At 63.2% G+C, this 21,383-nt stretch overlaps 1 protein-coding gene across 1 annotated transcript in view; it reads right to left on the bottom strand.

Annotated features, from left to right (window-relative positions):
- The window catches only part of LRP1 (LDL receptor related protein 1), a 176,487-nt gene that overhangs the window by 9,879 nt on the left and 145,225 nt on the right, over positions 1 to 21,383 (bottom strand). The window contains exons 48-74 of the mRNA XM_054013207.1: positions 19,911 to 20,024; positions 18,997 to 19,146; positions 18,182 to 18,304; positions 17,327 to 17,443; positions 16,490 to 16,618; positions 15,964 to 16,086; positions 15,486 to 15,626; positions 15,049 to 15,236; positions 14,449 to 14,632; positions 13,894 to 13,979; positions 12,536 to 12,655; positions 12,052 to 12,239; positions 11,529 to 11,734; positions 10,759 to 10,947; positions 9,592 to 9,740; positions 9,155 to 9,248; positions 7,875 to 7,991; positions 7,669 to 7,788; positions 6,933 to 7,055; positions 6,700 to 6,825; positions 6,235 to 6,351; positions 4,172 to 4,278; positions 3,790 to 3,922; positions 3,282 to 3,401; positions 2,199 to 2,321; positions 1,584 to 1,730; positions 624 to 758 (exon numbers count right to left, since the gene is read on the bottom strand). Of these exons, the coding sequence (XP_053869182.1) occupies positions 624 to 758; positions 1,584 to 1,730; positions 2,199 to 2,321; positions 3,282 to 3,401; positions 3,790 to 3,922; positions 4,172 to 4,278; positions 6,235 to 6,351; positions 6,700 to 6,825; positions 6,933 to 7,055; positions 7,669 to 7,788; positions 7,875 to 7,991; positions 9,155 to 9,248; positions 9,592 to 9,740; positions 10,759 to 10,947; positions 11,529 to 11,734; positions 12,052 to 12,239; positions 12,536 to 12,655; positions 13,894 to 13,979; positions 14,449 to 14,632; positions 15,049 to 15,236; positions 15,486 to 15,626; positions 15,964 to 16,086; positions 16,490 to 16,618; positions 17,327 to 17,443; positions 18,182 to 18,304; positions 18,997 to 19,146; positions 19,911 to 20,024 (3,669 nt within the window). The remainder of the gene's footprint in view (positions 1 to 623; positions 759 to 1,583; positions 1,731 to 2,198; positions 2,322 to 3,281; positions 3,402 to 3,789; positions 3,923 to 4,171; positions 4,279 to 6,234; positions 6,352 to 6,699; positions 6,826 to 6,932; positions 7,056 to 7,668; positions 7,789 to 7,874; positions 7,992 to 9,154; positions 9,249 to 9,591; positions 9,741 to 10,758; positions 10,948 to 11,528; positions 11,735 to 12,051; positions 12,240 to 12,535; positions 12,656 to 13,893; positions 13,980 to 14,448; positions 14,633 to 15,048; positions 15,237 to 15,485; positions 15,627 to 15,963; positions 16,087 to 16,489; positions 16,619 to 17,326; positions 17,444 to 18,181; positions 18,305 to 18,996; positions 19,147 to 19,910; positions 20,025 to 21,383) is intronic.

Genomic DNA, 21,383 nt, shown 5'->3' with positions numbered 1-21,383 from the left:
AGGCAGCGGAGCTCTCTCCTGGTGCTGGCACCAGGGATCATGCCCCCCAGGTGCTCAGCACGGCAGCTCCCCAAATCAGGGAGGCAGTGGCAGCTACTTGGGGGTGACGAGGCTGAGCCAGGGATGGGCCGTCTGCGGAGAGCTCCGGGCACAGGGGTGAGTAACAGATTAGAGGGTGCTGAGATGCCACGTGGTGCCCGAACTGCCAGTGCCATCCGCCAGGCCAAGGTCAGGGTGCCAGTCAGCTGCTCCCCACCTGGGCGGCGTTCACGGAATGTGCTTCCGAGGTCCAGCGGGCGAAGCACTTGACTGGAACTCAGGACACCTGGGTCCTATTCCTGGCACTTGTCATCTGAAAACCAGGCCCCTCTTCCCCACAGTCCCCGGGCATTCTGGGAAATCTTGGCCTTGTCTCCTTCAGAAGAACGACCCGGAAAGGCAGTGGCTCTGGTGGCCACCGCCGGGCGTGGCCCTGGGAGTGTGCTACCCACCAGGCAACCCCCCATTCCTTGAACCCGCCCCGTGTCCGTGGAGAGCATGGTTCCTCTTGCAGTCCAGCAGAGCCCCGGGCTCCGTCCTGGCTTCCCCCCCCCGGCACAGCCCTGCACCCAGCAGCCTGGTACCTTGGCAGGTGTTTTTGTCAGGTGCTTTCTGGAAGCCGCTGCGGCAGGTGCAGTAGACGGTCGTCTGGGACTGGATGCACTTGGCCTCGTCCCCGCACATGGTTACGTTGGTGTGGCAGCCGTACAGATTGGGATCTGCAAGGGGGACGAAGGGCCCAGCGGCTCGTCAGGGCGCGGCCATGGGACCAAGGACTGTACCAACTGCTGTGCTGCCCCAGAGCCAGCACCCCTCTCCCCCCTGCCCCGGTGGCATCTGTGGGCGAACCTGGGACCTCAATAGGAGAACAGATTTCAGGCCTCCTGGGAACACTGGCCCAGCCCTGACAGAGCAAAACCTCGGAGGGAGAGAGCTCCCTCCACCTGCTAGCCCAGCCCTGGGCTCCCCCAAGCCCTGCCGGTGCCCCTCAATCCTGACCCACAACACCCTGTTAGCCCAGCCCTGCCCTCTGTGACGGTCTGTACTATTATGGTCACCACTTTTACAATACTGTGATACATTTTGTACAAAGAATACCTTGCGAGGAATCATCTGAAAACTCATAATCTGCTGAACATTATTGTCCTGGCACAATATGTGTATCAACACTGTATGTGAAACTATAAGATTCTACTACGTATCGTTGTTATAAACTGTTCCAAGGTTCAGACAAGCAGATGCAAACTAGTTTTTCAGGGACAAAGACACACTAGCACCCCAGACAGGTGTTAAAGAGCGATCACCAGCTTAAGCAACCGTTCTTCAGCAGCAGGAAGATGTAAACAAGAAATTTACATTTCCTCACAGAGAAGGTTCAACCCTCACGTCCGCTGCCCCCCCTCCTTCTCCCATCTCTCTGCTCAGGACATCAACGAACACTGGAAGGACTCTGACCTGGGGGAGGGGTCCCTGGCTGACGGGAAATCCAGCCTGTGAACTATTACAACGTGTGGTGAGAGAGACTCGCTTTACACCCCACTCACCGCCGTGGGAACACGGCTCCTCGTCCGAGCCGTCCCCGCAGTCGTCGAAGAAGTTGCAGCGCAGGAGGGAGCTGATGCATTTCTTGTTCTTGCAGAGGAATTCGCTCTTCTCGTGGCTGCAGCTCTTGGGCCTGGCGGTGGGCAACTCTGTGGGGGCCGGCAGGGGAGAGGGCTTGAGACCAGAGCATGGGAGCAGCCCTGGGGGCTAAGGGCCACTGACCTCGGCCCCACAGACAGACACACGTTCCCTGCCCCAGGAAGGATACGATGGGACACGGGGTGGGGGGCCGGCGGGGGGGAAGGGGGGTTAGTGACTACAGCAGAGGCCTGGGAGCCAGGACTCCTGGGTTCTATCCCTGGCTCTGGGAGCAGACAGGGATCTAGTGGTTAGAGCGGAGGGCTGGGAGCCAGGACTCCTGGGTTCTGTCCCTGGCTCTGGGAGCAGACAGGGATCTAGTGGTTAGAGCGGAGGGCTGGGAGCCAGGACTCCTGGGTTCCGTTCCTGGCTCTACATGTGACTTGCTCTGTGGCCGTGGCTAAGGTGGGGCTCCCGCCCGGACCTGACTCCGCCCATCTCTAGAGCGGGGCAGTGGCAGTGACCTCAGGGCTGCTCACCGCAGTCTCGCTCGTCCGTGCCGTCCCCGCAGTTGTCGATGCCGTCGCACTGACGCCCGATCCACAGGCACACGCGGTCGTTCTTGCAGCGGAACGGTCGGCCGGGCGGGCACTGGAACCTCACTGCGCCGGTGACAGACAGGCGGAGCCGGTGAACGGAGTCGCCGCTGCCTGGCTCAGGCCCCTCCCCGCCCCCCCAAACGTGCCCAGGTGCCAGGACTCGGACTCCAACGCAGAGCCCGGCTGGAGAACCTGGCTCCAAACCGGGGCTGACCCCGAACTCCCTGGAAAGTCCCCAGGCTCAGAGCCCCATAAACTCCACTCCACTCCCCCCAGACTGTGCCCCCTCCTGGGCTGACCCTCCAAAACCTCTGCTCCCCCTCCAGAAGTGACCCCCACATTGACATTCTGCCCCTTCCCTGGCTTGTTGGCCCCCCAGCCTTGGCCTCGCCCCTAGGCTTGTCCCTTTGGGCTCTGTGAACCACTCACAAGCACCTGGGGGCCAGGCCATCAGCTCACGGAGCCTGCCCCGCTGCAGAGCACGGGCGTTACCGGCACCCGCCTCCCCCGTCTCAACCCGACTCAAACATCTCAGCCCTTGGAAGAGCTGCGAGCCACAGGCGGAGACCGGGGCCCCCCAGGGCCCGGCGATGACGGGGAATCGCCTGGGTGGGAGAGCCGGTGACCCATGCCCCATGGGGCAGAGGGAGGCAAAAGGCCCCCAGGCTCCAGCCCCGACCCAGTACTCTGGGGGCCCTCCACGCTAACCTCCAAACTCTCTGCTCCCCCGATCCCTGCCGATCGGACCAGGGATCAAATTCCTTCCTGCCCACCCCAAGCTGGCAACGGGCTGACCCTGAGCATGACACCAGCCAGGACAGAGAATTCTTTGGGTCAGCTCAGGGCGCCGCCCACCCCGTCCGGGTTTGGCCTCACGTGGTCTGGCCACGCCTCCCAGAGCCCCGCCCCCAGCAGTATGAAGCCCCACCCCCCTCCAGCAGCGCACCCCTCCCCAGCATGCGTGGAGGCGGGTTAGCCAGGGAGCGGAAGGACAGGAGGCCAGGCGGGACGGGGGACACTCACAGCACTCCTCGGGGTTCTCGTCAGAATTGTCCCCACAGTCGTCCTCCCCATCGCACTTCCATGCCAGCGGCTTGCACAGGGTGTTGTTGCACTGGAACTCGTCCAGGGGGCAGGTGCGCACTGTGGGGAGGGGGAGACGGGCGCGTCAGGGCCCGCGCTCGTGGGAAGGGGGCCGCGACGGGGGCGGAGAGGGGGACAGGAGCTTGCTGGAGCCCTCTTGGCCGACTGATTGGAAAGGAGCCCAGGAGATGGAGCCCAGGCCAGGGGCAGCGCCCCCCATCCAGCCACAGCAGGCCCATGGATCTGGGGGGCAGACACCCAGCGGCAGGTTCTTGCCCCTTCTATATTGGCAGGCCCTGCAATGCAAACGCCCGACTGCACATGCAGCTTGGGCGCGTGGTCGCACGCCAGCACGGCTGGCTCCCTCATTAGGCTCCAGGGTTAACGTGGCCGCGAGGCGTGGAGGTGTGTGTGTGTATGCACGCGCCTTCGCCCGCGCTGCTGTTACCCCCGGTGCCGCAGTTCTCCTCGTCGCTGCCATCCATGCAGTCGGCATCGGCGTCGCAGCGCCAGCGCATGGGGATGCAGTGCCCGTTCTTGCATTGGAACTGGTCGAAGTCGCAGCGCAGCGTGCAGTCCTTCTGCAGGGCGGGAGGAGATGGCGGGTGAGCGGGGGCAGGGAGAAAACCCCGCCAGGGCGAAAATGGGGGGTGGGCTCTGGCAGAAGAGGCGCCTGTCTGGTCCTGGCTGCTAGCGCACAGCCAGCCCCGGTGCCAGGCCGGTTACCCACGAGCAGGAGGCCCCAGCTGCAGCAGCCTGGGCCCCAGAGCTGAGAGGGGCAGGCCAGGGCTGGCTGGTGGGGGGAAGCCGCCCCCTCTTCCCGTCCATACCTCGTCGGAGCCGTCGGCACAGTCGTGGTCCCCGTCACACTTCCACCGGCCGGCGATGCAGCGCCCGTTGGCGCAGGAGAACTCGCTCTCCGAGCAGGGCCTGGGCGCTAGAGGCAGAGGGGAGAGAAGACGGGGCGTCCCCGGTGAGCGGTGCAGCTAACCGGGCGGGGGGGGCGCGGACACAGACACTCATTCAGCGGCGCCGGGGGAGCAAGCCGAGCCGGGGAAATGCCCAGAGAGGTGCATGGCTCATATTGACTTCAAATGCCACCCCCGGCCCCGAACCATCCCAGCTTCCCCAGAGGGACGAGGGGGAAGGGAAGGAGGGACAGTCCCAGCTCTAGCTACCCCCTCCGGCGGCAGCTCCATCCCTAATCCCCACCTCCAGGGAGCAGGGGCTGCTCCCGTTCAGGGACAGGCCGAGACTGACCGGTCAGCGGCTACGGCGCTCGTGCACTGGCTGTGGGACAGATGGAACGTGTTTAAACTGTGTCTCCTAGAGCTGAGGGCGCACCTCAGAGCTGCTGGCTCCCACAGCAGAGCTCGGGCCTGGCAGGGTGATGCCCAGGAACGCGGAGAGTGCCAACGGGTATGCTGGCACGGGGGGCCCAACGTGTCTCCTGGCACTCCCTCACTGTGCGCAGAGCTGCTCTGAATGTCACAGCAATACCTGCTCAGAACGGGGATCTGCTCCCGCCCCCACAACGCATGGCTTTGCTGGCCCCACGGCCCTGCGCCAGCCTGGAGGAACCCACCAGAACCCACCCCCTGCTCCACCCGGGGGAGATCATGCGCCATGTCCCCTCTGGAGGCATCAAGAGGGTGGGAGGGGAGGTGCAGACGGGGGCTGAGGCTGGGGAGAGCAGACCAATCTGGGTCAATTTGCAGAAGCAGATGGGGCGAGGGTAGAACTTGGAGCTAAATATGGGCCATGCATGGGTCCCGGATGCGGTAATATTTAACCCTGTCTCTCTCTATGCCCGGGGGCAGCCGACTCAGCTGACGAGGTTCAGAAGGAGTGTCCGGGTCGGTCTCTCACCCGCCACCCATCCCCTCTGCTCCAGGTTGGTTGGTTGATTTATTTACTGAACACTTTAAATGGAATTAAGAAGATTTCGGCAGGAACCTACCTCTGAGCACCCCGTAACGACAGTGTGAAAATGGAGAAAAACGTAAGATGAGGTGAAATGGCACAAACTCAAATACACGACATGAGAGCAACAAAAACGAAAAAAAAAAAAATCCATCCTAAAGCTGGAAGGAGACTGGAGGGGCAAGGACCGCGGTCCGAGAACCGGTTTACGCAGTCTGACTGGGCGAGGCCTTGTCTCTACGCACATTCGCACTGGATCAGTTAAATCGGTTTCGTTCACTTGATGCCAACCCGTGTGGTGACGCTCTGATTTCAGTTCAAGCTGATCCTAATCGGCTTCAACTGAACTGCCATCAGGGTGTCCACAGGCGTGTCTACACGGGAGCGGAAGGGGTGATTTCCAGCCCAGGCAGGCATCCCTGCGTCCGGTGGAGACACACCTTCCATCGGTTTAAAAGCACACCTTACTGGTGCAGCCGCGCAAACAGCTTAGCCAAAAGTGATTTAGTGCCGCATGGATCCTCTGACCTCGCACTTCAGCGAGCCTGATCCAAGACACTGGGGAAGTGATTTAAGAGCAGCCGTGCTGGGGAAGGGAAGGCTGCGCTCACGGAAACGACGCCCCTTCCTAAGTGGTGCACAGATCCCAGCGCTGGGATCACCTTCCTGTCTCTCTCCAAGACACACCACAGACCGCGCTGGGGGGCTTACAGGGCAGGCCCCTGACGCAGCCCCATGTGCATCTGCTCATCGACCCGTCCAAGAGCAGCCCAGCAGGGTACTCCTGTCTCCACCCACAGCAACCAGCCTCCCCCCCGCCCAGCAGCAGGACCAGCCCACGCCTGCCTGCCGCACTCCTCAGCACGGGGCCGTGCATCCACCGCAGGCTTCCTCCGGCTGGAGAAGGCCGTGTCCTGTTCCCTCCCCATCCCCACCCCCGTGCCAGCGCGGGGCTGACGGTGGCACGTACTGCAGCTCTCCTCGTCCGAGTTGTCCCCGCAGTCGTTGTCGTAGTCGCACTGCCAGCGGCCCGGCACGCACCGGTTGTTCTTGCAGCGGAACTGGTAAGGCTCGCAGGTGCGCTCGTCTGCAGTGAAAGGCAGGGCGGGGGGAGCAGGGGAGAGGCCAGGAATGGGGGCGGGGGTGAAGTGGGAAAAAAAGACCAATGTCAATTTCATCTGCCCACCCAGGGGGTGGCACCCCGGTGAGGTGCGAGAGCGCTGAATAGAGGTGGCCGGAGTGCAGGGGTGAGCAGGGAGTGCCGTGAGCAGACCTACGGTGGACAAGAGAGGCAGCCGTGACCCCCCTCAGAGCCAATCAGCTCCCCCACACCTGGTGACCGACCCCCTGATCTGTGGGGACCCCCACTCCCCTAACGTAGCAGAAGATGCAAGAGCCGCTCGTCCCGGCCCTGCCGACTGTGGCGCCAGCTCACCACATTCCTCCTTGGGCTCGTCCGAGCTGTCTCCGCAGTCGTCCTCCCCGTCGCATTTCCAGCGTGCTGGGATGCATCGGCCCGAGTCCTTGCACCGGAACTCGTCCACACCACACGTCATTTGTGCTGGGGGTGGGGGAGAAGAGGCAGAGGGGGGTTAGCGTCGGCGTGGGCCAGCACCCCCCCCCCCTTTGCCCGCCCCCACCGAGGGCACCGGGGGAGCGGCTCCTTACTGCAGTTGGCGGGCTCGTCTGATCCGTCCACGCAGTCGTTGTCCCGGTCGCACACCCAGACACGGGGGATGCAGCGCTTGGTGACGGCACACTGGAACTGATTGGGGGCGCAGGTCACCTCCGCTGTGCAGGGGGCACAAAGGAAAGGGGAGTCAGGGGGTGCCTTGCAGCAGAAACTGGGGCTCTGCCTTTAATCACCCCCCAGCGCAGACGGGCTTGGGGGCCCGGGGAAAAGTACCCAGCAATGCCCACGGCAGCCTCTGACTCACGGCTGGGATAATCACGAGCCTCTTTTCCCACAGCGACATGACGGGCAGCGCAGGTACGTCACACGGGCGGCCCTGAGGCGGCTCGGGGAGAATTCCCTACCTCTGGCCTCAAAAGCAGGAACAAGCCCTTTCCAATTAACACCAAGGCTAACTGTGCCCCCAGTCAGCCCTGGGGACGAGAGGATGGGTACAAGGCCGCGCCTTTCAAACGGGCACGAGGAAATGTTGTTCGGCTATTTTGTAACCTGTGGAACTCATTGCTACTAGATATTAGATGTAAGCCTTTATCTGAATCAGAACAGCAGCGACTCCAGCTGGGATACAGCGAGCAGGGCTGTCCATGCTGCAGACTGCAGAGCGGGGGCAGGAAGCAAACCCGCCCCCCCGGCGATTGATTCCGCACCCCCGCGGCACTGAGAGCCCGCAGGCAGGAGGCTCCCCCGCCCTCAGCACTCCCTGTCACTCACGACAATCCTTCTCGTCCTCGCCGTCCCCGCAGTTGTCCTGCCCGTTGCAACGGAAGATCCCAGGGATGCAGCGGTTGGTGTTGGTGCATTTGAACTGGCTGGGCAGGCAGACGTGGATATCTGGACAGAAAAGGGGACACAGTGAGGGAACTGGCTTGGACTTGCATTGCCGCTATTGGGAATCAGGAGCCCTGCTGGGGCCGTACCGCAGTTGGCCTCGTCCGAATTGTCCTGGCAGTCGTTGTCTCCGTCGCAGATGAAGGCCGGGTTGGTGCAGATCCCGGTGGAGCACTGGAACTGTCCCGGGCGACACTTGAATTCAGCTGAGGAGAGAGAGGGGAGGTGGTGACGCCTCGTGCCGGATGAACCCCAGCATTTCCACAGCGCTGGGAGACGCACACTCGGCAAACCTGCCTGGCCCAGGGGTCCTCGGCAGGGACCCTGGACTGTCAGCACCACTAGCACAGGCCCCTACGGCATGAGCCAAAGGAGTAGTGCCATTAGCCGAGAGCAGCAGTAGGCTGTTATCCCACCAGGTGGGGAAGCGTGTTACACAGGCACTCCTCCTCACACTGGAGTCAATGGGGCTGCAGAGGTGGCAGGAAATTGTCCCACAACTTGTTTACAAAATTCTGATATGAATCATTTCACCCCTCACTGAAATGCAGCCACCTCTGGGGTGGGACATGGCTACTGTTTAACAGCACGCAGCAACACTATGCAGCCAGTGAGGGGAGGGAGCAAAGAAGACTCCCGTCTGCAATTAAAAGCAGGAGGAAGATTTCAGGGAGCTGCAGGGCACTGGCCATTAAACGCCCTATTACTGCAAGAAGCACCTGGACTCATTAACAACCAAGTCTAAGGACTCAGCTGTGTAGCTCCCCCGCAGTGTCAGGCCAAGAGGAGAGCGCCCCCTGCTGAGTCACCAGCACTCTTCCATGCAGGCGGCCGGCAGGCCCAGCTCTGCTCCGCTTTAGAGTCCCACCCCGCCCCCAGCCGGGCCCTGTGCCGCTCTCTGCTCCCCAGGCAGTACCAGGGCTGGGGTTTGAAGCCTTTGCCAAGGTGGCCCCTAGGACTCTGTGAGGGGAGCGGAGCTGGGAGGGAACGAACTCCCCTGACTCAGAAACCTCCTGGTTCCTGGGGGTGGTGGGATGGGGTTAATAAGTGCGGTTCTCCCTGTGGCCCCCCCAGGGAAGGGCTGCGCGGGGCTCTGCGGCTGGCAGATCTCGCCGAGACGTCAACAGGCAAAGGACCCATTTCATCCCGGCACGTGGCGTCAGGGCCTGGAATTCCCTGCTGGCGGGAGCCATGCTGGGAATGGAGGCTGCTGGAGCAGGGGAACCCACACCACCTTCCGAGCGGGCAGGGGCAGGGCCCCACTGTGCCTCTCCTTGGGGTCACTGATGGGACTGGGAGCTCAGCCCCTGGGGTTGGGCGGAGCAGCGCCTGGGTCTGGCTGTGCTGCCCACACACCCCCGTCACTCACGGCAATCTTCGGGCTCGTCCGAGCGGTCCCCGCAGTCGTCCTCCGTGTCGCATTTCCACCAGAAAGGGATGCATTTGTCGTTCTTGCAAACGAACTGCGGCAGAGAGACGAGGCCGTGAGGCTGGCTCCAGGCAGGACCCGGGGGCAGCGGCATGGGGGCGACCCCCAGGACCAAGGGAGCTTTTCCCTCTGGGTCTCTCTCCCTGCTCTACCCCCTGCCCAGCGAGATGCACTGAGAGCAAGAGGGGTATATGCCCGCTCTCCCCCCCCCCACAAAGCTGGGATGACGTGGTGCCTACCCGGACTCCCCCACATCTTCCCTCTCTGGAGCCTCAGCCCCACATCTCCAGGGGGCCGGGAGTAAGAGACTCCGGCCTTGAAACATCTCGTCTCCGAGTCTGGCTGTGGTTACAGGTAGCTACCGGGGCCTGGGTTACCTGGCTGGCCGTGCAGTTGGAGACGCAGGTCTTGCCGTCGCCGCCCAGGTAGAAGTTGGTGGGGCAGGCGCACTTGTGGGTGCCGCCCGGGGACAGGAGGCACAGATTGCTACAGCCGCCGTTGTTGGTTTTGCAGGGGTGACTGGGGACTGGGGAGAGGAGAGAGCGCGCTGGGGTCAGACCGTCCGGGGGTGCAGCTGACTCCTGACCCCCGCTCAGCAGGTGAGCCCCCTCCCTCGTCGCATGTCACCCCTCACCCCTACACATTCTTCCCCCACTGTCTCGCCTTCACCCCCATCCCAGCCCCACTCCGCACAGGGCCTGGACCCCTTGGTGAGCCCCGGCCCCATGCAACCCGGGGCGTCCCATGGGAAGAGGAGCTGGGCAGCGGTCTTGCCAGCAGGGTCCGTGCTGATCCGAGCGCAGACCCGGCAGGTAGCAACTCTCCAGCCATCCCCACTGCATCCTGATCCACCTGCCGGGTCCCGATCGGACTCCAGAACCCGCAGGCGAGCGTGTGCGGGCTGGAGAGAGCCTGGCCGGCAGGTCAGACGCTGGATGTGGGGCTGGGGGCCACACCCGGGCTGGGGCTGCTGACCACAGGGACTAGACGGAGACCTGGCGACTCATTTCCCAAGCGGCCATCCCCCATTTGGGCAGCTGGGCATGAGGACGCCTCTCTAACTAGAGCTGCTGGCGGGATCCAGATGCCAAAGCCTGGGGCACTCACCCCCACTGTGCCAGCTGGGCCCCCGCCCCCCCCTCAGAACCCCCAGGGAGCTAGTGTGAAATCAGGGAACCTCGTGCCTTGGTCCCCCCGGGGCTCCCACCCCCCCTCAGAACCCCCAGGGAGCTAGTGTGAAATCAGGGAGCCTCGTGCCTTGGTCCCCCCGGGGCTCCCACACCCCCTCAGAACCCCCAGGGAGATGGTGTGAAATCAGGGAGCCTCGTGCCTTGGTCCCCCCAGGGCTCCCACCCCCCCTCAGAACCCCCAGGGAGCTAGTGTGAAATCAGGGAGCCTTGTGCCTTGGTCCCCCCGGGGCTCCCACCCCACCTCAGAATCCCCAGGGAGATGGTGTGAAATCAGGGAGCCTCGTGCCTTGGTCCCCGCCCTTGCTGACCCAGCTCCTGGTGACGGCCCCCCGCCCGGGGCTCCCTCCCACTCACCGTCCGGCTGGCGGTAGGCATGGTAGATGTGGATGTCCATGGGCCGGTGCAGCGTGCTGATCAGCATGGACTTGTTGGCCCCGGTGGTCTTGTGGGCTCGGTTGATGGACTTGGTCTCCCAGTCGGTCCAGTAGATGTAGTCCTCAAAGAGGGTGAGCGCAAAGATGTGCGGGATGTCCTGGCTCAGCACTGCAGGGAGAGGGGGCAGCTCAGGCCAGGCAAGGACGCAGCAAGGACCCCCCCAGTCGTGCAGGACGGAGCACGGTGGCCGTGCGTCACTAGGTGTGCATGTGGCGCCCTCTACAGGCCAGACACTGCAATCACCTGCTGCTGAGTCACCTACAGGACATGGCCCCTTGGCAAAACCGGCAGAGCCCGGGATTCAAGCCCCCAAACCTGCGAGCTGCCAGGCCACTCGAGCCGGGGACTGGAAGTGGGTAGGGGATGTGATTTTAAGAAGACTTTAATATTAATATGTGAGCTTGGATACACCAGCGTTAATTATCCCTCTGCACTCCTAAAAAGCAGGGGACTATCACCTGCCTTGCGCGACAGCAGCGTGGCTCTCTGTGAATCCCACAGCAGGTACAGCTCATCCCCAGTTCCCAAATAGGGAAACTGAGGCAAGAAACAACAGGGAGGTCATTTGCCCAAGGGCACAGATGGAGTCGGCAGCAGAGCTGGGATCAGAACCCAGGAGTCCTGGCTCCCAGTCCCATGCTAAAACCATTTGTGTTTGGCCGAAAGCTGCAGCTCCCGGCCGGCCTCACCGATGTGCCGGTTGGAGCCGTCCAGACTGGCAAACTCAATGTAGTCCTCCCGGGCATCTGCCCAGTAAATCCGGCCATTGATGTAGTCCAGGGTGAGGCCGTTGGGCCAGGTGATCTTGGTGTCTACGATGACGCTCCGGTTGGTGCCGTCCATGCCGATCTTGCCGATCAGGGAGTGGTCACCCCAGTCCGTCCAGTACAGGTAACTGGAGCACAAAGGGAACAGCAACGGGAGAGGCTGAGTCAACCGAAACGGCACCAGCAGCCCTGCTACGGCGTCCTTCTGTCCCCGTACAAGAGGGGAAACCGAGTCACCAAGTGGCAGGGAGGTTTCCCAGCGTGTAAGAGGCAGAGCTGGGAGTGGGAACAGAACCCCGGAGTCCTGACTCCAGGCACCCCGCTCAGAACAGAAATTCTGGGGGGTGCCGTGGGCAGGAGCTGATGCGCCAGCCCACGGAAAGGAGCTCAGAGAGTCCTGCATCTGGGAACAAGGGAAAGGTGAGACCCGGCCGTGCCCCCTCACCCGTTCTGCACATCCACCACCAGCGCCCGCGGCTCCCGCAGCCCCGAGTTCACCAGCACCGTGCGATAGGCCCCGTTCAGCTTCGACACCTCGATGGTGTCCCTGCCCTTGTCGCACCAGTACAGGTTCCCGCCCACCCAGTCCACGGCCAGCCCGTCGGGGTTGCTGAGACCGGTGCGGTGAAGGACCTGCCGGGAGAACGGGACAAGTCAGGGCCTGTTCAGAGAGGACCCCGCCCTGCTTCTGCCCAGAGACCCTGCCCTGTCCCCCCTCCGCCTCCCAGGACTGTGGGTCTGCCCTGGGACCCAGCCCCATTCCCCAGGGACATGGGCCCCACCCAGAGACCCTGCCCCGTCCTGGGTATGCATGGCCCTGCCTGGCAGCCCCATCCCATTCCCCCGGGAAGGCGAGCCCCCCCACCCACCCAGCGACCCCTCCCCGCTGGGTCCCCCAAAGAGGGCACCCCCTGGCACCCAGCGCCCACCTGGACGTTGCTCCCGTTAATGTGCATGCGGCGGATCATGCTGCCCTGCGTGGTGACGTCCGTCCAGTAGATCATCTGCTCCCTGTAGTCGAAGTCCAGAGCCACGGCGTTGTTCAACCCCTGGAGCCAGCGCAGCCCAGAGGAAGATGCATTAGGCCTCGCGCTCATGCCACCTCGCTGGCCAGCGGGGGTGGCAAGGGGGGCACTGCCACAGTTGCTTTTTAACTGGGCCTTCCTTAAAAACTGAGCCACCTCCTGCCCCTCCCCACCCATGATTCCAAGCCTCCGTACTCAAGAGGTTTAAAACAACGACAGCCAATGTTTACGTAGGACCTACCATAGATGCAACCAGCGACCAAGGAGCTATTAGAATTATAGAATCACAGGACTGGAAGGGACCTTGAGAGGTCATCTCGTCCGGTCCCCTGCACTCATGGCAGGACTAAGTATTATCTAGACCATCCCTGACAGGTGTTTGTCCAACCTGCTCTTAAAAATCTCCAATGGATGGAGATTCCACCACCTCCCTCGGCAATTTATTCCAGTGCTTAGCCACTCTGACAGTTAGGAAGTTTTTCCTAATGTCCAACCTAAGCCTCCCTTGCTGCAGTTTAAGCCCATTGCTTCTTCTCCTGTCCTCAGAGATTAAGAAAAACAATTCTTCTCCCTCCTCCTTGTAACCTTTTATGTACTTGAAAACTGTTACGTCCCCCTCTCAGTCTTCTCTTCTCCAGACTAAACAAACCCAGGTTTTCAATCTTCCCTCCTAGGTCATGTTTTCTAGACCTTTCATCATTTGTGTTGCTCTCCTCTGGACTTTCTCCACATCCTCCCTGAAACGTGGCGCTCAGAACTGGACACAATACTCCAGCTGAGATCTAATCAGCACAGTCCTACTGTTTGCATAGGGCCTACCATATTTGCAGCCAGCTACCAAGGAGCTCCTGGGCTGGCGTTAGCGCTCACGGCAGGAAGCAAGATGGAGCCCCTCCCCCTCCCCTGAGCAGCGGGCACGTCTGGGGCACGGGGGCAAAGCGGAGGCGGAAGGAGGGTACATCCCCCACCCAGCCTGCACAGCTGCGGGTTGGGCTGGGGCCTCCTGGTGCCCAAATCGCCTCAGCTCGTGTCAATCAGGGAGGCCCCTGGTGGCTTCCAAGGAGCAGCCCTTAAACCAGGGGGGCCTTTTCCCTGAGCCCCAAACCTGACGGGGGAGGAGGGGTGCAATCCCCCCCAGGTGACACCGCTTCCACCCCAGGAGCCAGTGGGGACACCCTACCCCCACCCGGAGCAGCCCAGTTCAAGCCCACGCCGGAGCTGCTGCCCAGTGGAGATGGCGCAGACGCCCCCCCCGGCAGCACCTGTTTGAGCAGCGTGTAGTTGGAGCCGTCCAGGTTGAGTTTCCTCAGGTAGTAGCGGTTGGCGAAGATGAGGAAGGGCTCTTCGTCTGCAGGGGAAAGACGCGTCAGATCCCCCCGTCCCCAGGCACAGAGACACTCCGATGCTGTCCTCAGCTTTGCATGGGCCCTGCAGCTGGTGGCAACTGCCTCCCCCAGCCACCAACCCTCCGAACGGAGCCGGCCAAAGGCACTTGGTCTGCGCTGCGGCAGGCCAAACCTGGACTTCTCCAGCCCGCCCAACCATCGTCAGCCAGAAACCACCCAGCAAAACTGCCAGGGGAACCGGATTCCCTGGCGTGATGCTGGCTCGGCCCAGCGAGGGCACACGGCAAAGCAACCCCGATTGCCCGGCCTGCAGCCTGCCAGTCCAGACCTGACGGGCGCTCTCCTTGAGCTACTTGGTGCAGAGATACCAACCCCTCGGACACGGCAGGATCCTCCGCAAACCTAGAGGTTTCCGCCTGAACCCCCGGCAGGCAAAGCCCCTCGGCAAAGGTGCCCCGGAGCTGCTCTCACCTGAGACGGCTTTGCAGCTGGTCGGGTGGTCGGGCCTGAGTTTGTAGCCCTCTGTGCACAGGCACTTGAAGCTGCCCAGCGTGTTGATGCATTTCTGGCTGCAGGGGTAGGTGGTGGTGCACTCGTCAATGTCGATGCAGGTTTTCCCGTCGTCTTTCAGCCTGTACCCAGGCCGGCATCTACACTGCAGGAGGCAGCGGGAGGCAGTTAGGAGCATCCCTGCAGCACGGAGGGGCATGGGTGTGTGCACCGACCGTGCACACCCGAGGGCACAAACAGGGCATACACCTGGATGTGCCCAAATGGCGTGAGCGCACACAATCACCGCACGTGCACACGCATAAATACACAGCCAAGGTATGCAAAACTAGCAGGCGGGCACGCACAGTGCACACAAGCAGTGCCTGGGCACCCGTCTGCACAAATAGTGAAGGCACACTCCCCTCCCCAAACACCGGGCGTGCGCACACACAAATGGGGGAACAGCCGCTCGGAGCTGCCAGGAGCCGGGCTCGCTCGTCAGCTCCTCTGGTTCATCGGCCCTGCTGTACCCCAGCCCCCACCCCGGCGCAGGTTGGGCCCGCCCCCCAGTGACCCAACCTTATAGCCAATCTTGAGGTCCTCGCACTCCTGGGAGCAGCCGCTCAGCTTCTTGTTGAGACACTCGTTGAGGAAGCAGTTCAGCTCGTCGGAGCCGTCGGCGCAGTCATCGTTGTTGTCGCAGAGCAGGGCCTCGGGCACGCACCGGCCGTTCTTGCACAGGAAGAACGAGTCGTTGCACCTGCTCTCTGGAACGACGGTGGGAGGGGGGGGTCACTGCAGGCGCCGGGCTCGGGGAACCCCATCGACAGCCCTCCCCGTGCACCAGCCAGGGCCACGCCCAGGGCTGGGCGCGCTGGCCAGGGGAGAAAGGGACCGAGTCCAGGGCCAGAGCACGGGAGACCCCACTGGGCTGGACGTGAGGGAAGGGGCAGGAAACGATGGCAACGGCTCAGAATACAGTCCCCGGAGCCCAGGGCCCGTCCCGGGGCACCTACCGGAGCTGGTGCAGCGCGGGTTCTTGGGCGCCTCGTCCGAGTGGTCGTGGCAGTCAAATTCCCCGTCGCACTGCCACTGGCTGTTGCTGAGACAGCGGCCGTTGGCGCACCGGAACTCGTGGGGGCCGCAGGTCGGGTACTCTGCGGAGAGAGGGAACGTGGTCAGGCCAGCTGCCCCCAGCGCCAGGCCCTGTCCTCAGAGCGGGCGCACGGGGAGCAGTGCATCATCACGGGCTTGGGCACGGCACGGACAGGATTAGAGAAAGCTGGCACTTCGCCTCCCCCCGGCGCCCGGGCGGGGCCTTTTCTGCAGGGGCTGGCAGCTCACGCAGCCTCACCTGCCACTCTGATAAACTCAGTGGGAACTGGGGCTCCCCCGCCCCCCCCCGCGTGTCTCGCTCAGAGCCGGGAGCCACGGAGCCGGGGCTCGGGGTGGAGGCAGCCCCAGCTCCCCGCCCCGTTCCACGCCGACACCCACCGCACTCCGGGGACTCGTCGGAGCCGTCGCCACAGTCGTCGTCGTGGTCGCAGACGAAGTGCTTGGGGATGCACTGGTGGTTGGCGCACATGAACTCCCGCTCGTCACACGTGTTGTTGTACACTGGAACGAGGAGCCGCTTGTCAGCGCCCCGAGGCCAGGCCCCCCGCAACTGTCCCCAGCCCTCACACAGGGGCCCAGGCTGGCAGGCACGGGGCAAACTAGCCAGCTCTGCTTCACAACCCCTTCCCCCCTTTCGGAGCAACGTCATCTGCCCCCGTGTAGAGGGGGAAACTGAGGCACCGGGCTGGGGGGCCCAAGGTCATACGGGACTAGAATCAAGGCAGCCTGACTCCCGAGCAGCACTGTCCGGTCCGCTGCAGCCTCTGGGTGATAGCACCGGAGTCAATTGCTCCCTGGCTTAGGGGCTCCCCGGCTTGCTGCCTCCCCGGTTCAGGGGCTCCCCGGCCCATAGGCTGCTCCCTTCCCCACCCCTCAAACCGAGCGCAGCCACACGGTGACTCACAGCAGCCAGCGGCTAAGGACTCGTCAGAGCCGTCAGCACAGTCCTTGTCTCCGTCGCAGAGCCAGCGCTCTGGCACGCACACATACGTGCCCGGGCACTGGAAGGACCCCGAGCTGCAGGTGGTCAGTCCTGCAGGGAACAGAGGGGTGAGCAGGGCTTGTGGGGCCGGTATTGAGAGAGAGAGAGGCAGGGTGGGGGGTGCTGGGAGGGCTCCCCCACGGAGGCTGCGTCCAGCGCAGTGAGGGGCCTGGGCACCTCACCCCCGTATGCCCCGAGAGGTCCCGGCAGGTGGGGTCAGGACCCTGCCTGAGCGTGAATCCATCCCCACACCGGGGGACCTGCCGGCAGTCACTCCCTCGCCCCACCACAGAAATAGGTAGCACATCCCTGCCCCCTCTGGTGGAGGGTCTCAGAACAACTGGAAACCCAGCGATTGAGTCACCCCCCTCACGGACAGGCGGAGCCACCCCCCCTCAGTTTGCAAAGAGAGAAACTGAGGCACCAGGCAGTCACTTGGCAAATCAGTGGCAGAACCCAGGAGTCCCCACTCTGCTGCTCTCACCACTAGACTCACCTCTCGGATTCGGCAATAGAACGCAGGAGTCCTGGCTCCCAGCTCCCCAGCTCTAACCACTAGACCCCACTCCTCTCCCCGAGCTGGGAACAGAACCCAGGAGTTCAGACCACCCTCCTGCTCTAACCACTAGTCCCCACTCCCCCAAGGGTAAGGTACGGCTCCCTGGCTTTGCATTTTAAAGAGACACCCCTGGCCCCCTTCTGCCAGGCCCCCTTCCTCTCTCTGGGTCTCCCCCCGCCTGGCAGGGGAGACGGGCTTACGGCAGCGGCTGTCTTCGTCGGAGCCATCCCCGCAGTCATCCGCCCCATCGCACACCCACAGCTTGGAGATGCAGCGGTGGTTGTTGCATTCGAACTGCACGGGGTAGCAGAATTTATCTGGGAGGGGAGGGAGACGCGGTCAGGGCGGCGTCAGGAGCTCGGGGAAGGGAACAAGGGGGACAGGACGCTCGGCCGGGCAAATGCTGCTGTTGCTGGGGCTCGGGCCATGGGGCTGAGCGGGTGATACCACCGGCTCTACGCTAGGCCGAGCCTAGATCTCATGGGGTGGGAACAGTAGGGTCACGGGGACGGTGTGCGCTGGATGTGGAAGTTCCACATTGATAGCTTCTAAGTGATCAAAACTGGGGTTTCAGCAACCCCCCGAGTTGAAGGCCAGCAGGACCCTAACCCAGACTGGTATCTAACACCACCCTGATCATTCTGTTCAGCTGGCTGACGACTCAAGGGTTGTCAGGGTCACCATCCCAGCACTCAACTCACGCCGGCCCCGAAACAAGCGTAAAGCTGTCGCACGAGATCGTGTGTGCAAACGTGCAAGGGGCCCCTGCGCTGGCGGCACCGTAAAGCCAAGGCTAGGAAATTGGATCTTTGTTCTTTAGAGAAGGGAAAAGTCGAGGGGCTGGTCTGCGCGAAGTGACATGGGCCAGAGCGTCCAGCCCCTGGGAGGGGAGAGTGGGTGATCCCTGGCCCCTGGGAGACAGACGTGAGAGATTTAAAACCTCACTCACGTCATAGAAACTGGGAATAACACGACCGGGGGGGAGCGCTCACTGCAGTCTGTCCCCTCCATGCTCTTCCTCCCACAATCCCATGCTCCCCGCCCCATGCGCTTACTGCAGTGCGTCTCGTCTTCGCCGTTCTCACAGTCGTCCTCCTTATCGCACGTCCAGGTCATGGGGATGCACCTCCCGCTCGGGCAGGCGAAGTAATTGGCCGGGCACTTGGGTTTCCTCACTCCTGGGGTGCGGGCGGGAAAGGCACCATGGTTCGTTCGGTGACACCGGCCGAGCCTGGCTACACCGCACAGCGAACCCTGGGCTCGGCTCTGCAGACCGACAGGGCAAGACCGACCCTGGCACAGAGCTCCATCAGCCGGCGCAGAGTGGGGTCAACGGGGGGCACCCAGAGAAACTCCCCTCTCACATTCTCTTCCATGACTGGGGTTTACGGTAGTGCCCAGACCCCAGCTGAGACGGGCCCCGTTGTGCTGGCCGGACCCTGACCGGAACGGGGGCCCCAGAGCGCTGCAAGATGGGGGCCCTGGGATGCTGCCCGGACTCCCTCCGAGAGACAGACTAAACTGAGGCCCAGAGATGCGGGGACGTACCCAAGGTGAGCCGGGCAGCGTTTGTCAGAGCAGGGTATGGCTCCCTGATCCCAGCCCTGTGCCTCCCCCACCCGTCCCCTGGGGCTGGACAGTCACTAACTCCCCAGGCAGGGACGCCTTTCCCCGTCCCTGTGTGTGATCGTTTGCTCTCAGCACAGCCGTGCGCCATTTCCTACCCCCCCGCCCTAATCCCACACAGCCGCCCCCCCCACACACAGCTAGTGACCAGCAGCCCCTGCTGGCATGCCAGGGCAGGGTACTGCCGGAGCCTGGCTACCGAGATCCCCAGCCCCATCCCGTCACCGGCCAGCCCCACTCTCACCCGGGCAGTTCTGCTCGTCCGAGTAGTCCCCGCAGTCGTTGGCTCCGTCGCACACCCAGGACGGGGCGTAGCACAGCGATGTGTGCTCGCACTTCTGGAACGTCAGGCCTTTCACCCCCAGCTTGAAGTAGCTGCTGCAGTCGGTGGCGCCTACGGGAAAGCCCGGAGTGGATACTGCCCTCGGCACGCGGGCAGGGGACAGCTCCCAGCCGCCACCCGCCCCGTGTTCTGCCCGGCAGGGGAGTCCCCTCCATCCTCTGCACCCTCACAACACTGGCTGGCAGCTGAGCAGGGCTCGGGGAGCAGCCGCCGCCCGAACAACCCCCGAAAGGGGAGACCAATGCTCTGGCCCAGACATCAGAGAGCCACTGGGGGAACCGCTGAGAACCGAGTACACACGCTGTGCACGCACAGTACATGCACGGGCACACATGCTGTGCACACACACAGTGCACACACACACACACCGTGCACACAATCAGTTACACACACACTTGTCCTCCCTCCCCCATCATAGCTCTCCTCTGTCACTGCCAGGGGAGAAGATCCCTTGCTGCCCTGGTGCCCCCCTGCTACCAGCCCTGCCCGCCCAACGCCGGCTGCAGGTGCCAGGCCGATCCATTCTGCCCGTCTCCCGCGCCCAACATTTCGCTGCACCTCACTAAGTGCTTCTGACGAGCTGTCGGGAGGCGGCACGTCAGGGGCTGTGCAGGGCGGCCTGGAAGTGACAGGGCGGCCGGGCCTGTTCCCAGGACACAATAACCTGGCTCGGCCTCAGTCGGGAGGGGAGCGCGGGCGAGTCCCACTCCCGAAGAACTGGCTCACGGCAGGGTACAGGCGGGCAAAAGGGCCTGGGGGTGGGGGCCGTGGGGGGGGGCTAGGGGAGGTCCCCCCCGCGCAGCGCTGGCACTCACTGCAGTTCATCTCGTCCGACGCGTCCTCGCAGTCGATGAACTGGTTACAGCGGCTCGAGTTCCCAATGCAGCTCCCGTCCCGGCACCGGAACTCCGTCGTCGCGCACCTGGTCTCTGCAACGAGGGGGGCAGACCGGAGCTACGGGGGGGCTCGGCGGGCAGCCCCTCGCGCTCAATGTAATGGGGCGTACACACACGCCCTCATCCTCACTGCAGTGGGGCACACACACGTACCTCACGCTCAATGTAATGGGGCACACACACGTACCTCACGCTCACTGCAATGGGGCGTACACCGCCCCTCACGCTCACTGCAATGGGGCGCACACACCCCTCGGTGCTTACTGCAATGGGGCGCACGCACACACCCCTCAGTGCTCACTGCAATGGGGTGTACACCCCTCCCCCGCGCTCACTGCAATGGGGCATACTCCCGCGCTCGCGCTCACTGCAATGGGGCGCACACCCCTCCTCACGCTCACTGCAATGGGGCGCACACACCCCTCGGTGCTCACTGCAATGGGGCGCACGCACACACCCCTCGGTGCTCACTGCAATGGGGTGTACACCCCTCCCCCGCGCTCACTGCAATGGGGCATACTCCCGCGCTCGCGCTCACTGCAATGGGGCGCACACCCCCCCTCACGCTCACTGCAATGGGGCGCACGCTGCCCATGCTAATGCTCAGTGGCAGAGTTCTCAGCTCTCCCTGCAGGACCCTGGTCCTTCTGGGAGCGGGGTTTGTGCCCCCACAGCCTGACAGGACACTTTGGGAGTGACCTGCCTGTGTTTATCCCGGCCCCCCACGCCGCTCCTCTCCGGAGGAGAGTCCACACTCAGACCCCTGCTGCCGGGCCCCTGCCTGACAAGCGAAAGGAGGCACCGGGAACCTGGCCCCTCATGCACTGGAATCGTGAGCAGGGCTGGGCAAGAGGCTGCCTGGTTCTCAGATGCTCCTAAAGCACCAGACAGCTCAGCGTTGGCACCCAGCCGGGTGCTGCCCCCATGAGGATGGCACGGGGCCCTCTCCCCGGTGTGCAGGACCGGCACAGGGGACACACAGATCTGGGCACACGCCACGTTCCTCCTGCCACAGTGTCAGCCATGCCGAAAACAGCAGTTCTCGGGTGTCGGCGGCACGGCCTGGCCCGCCCAGCAGGAATACACGTGAGTTGGTGCCTCCTCCTCCGAGTTCACTAGTGCTCTGCGCCCAGCGGGGGTCGGGCGCTGTTCCTCTTTACATTGGGGGAGTTTGGGACTGATGCAAAAATCCTCTGGGCAAAATGTGTGTGTGTCACATGCAAACCCGCCCCCGCTCGTGTGTGTACGTGCGTCCCCCACATGCAAACACCCTCATGCTCGTGTGTGTGTGTACATGTGTGTCCCCTACATGCAAACACACCGGTGCTGGTGTATGTACATGTGTGTCCCACATGTAAACACACCCGCACTCATGTGTGTAACCCCCACATG

Source organism: Malaclemys terrapin, chromosome 23, assembly GCF_027887155.1.
Source record: "Malaclemys terrapin pileata isolate rMalTer1 chromosome 23, rMalTer1.hap1, whole genome shotgun sequence".
In the NCBI taxonomy this organism is placed as follows: domain Eukaryota; kingdom Metazoa; phylum Chordata; order Testudines; family Emydidae; genus Malaclemys; species Malaclemys terrapin.
This window is presented reverse-complemented; position numbering and strand designations above follow the sequence as displayed.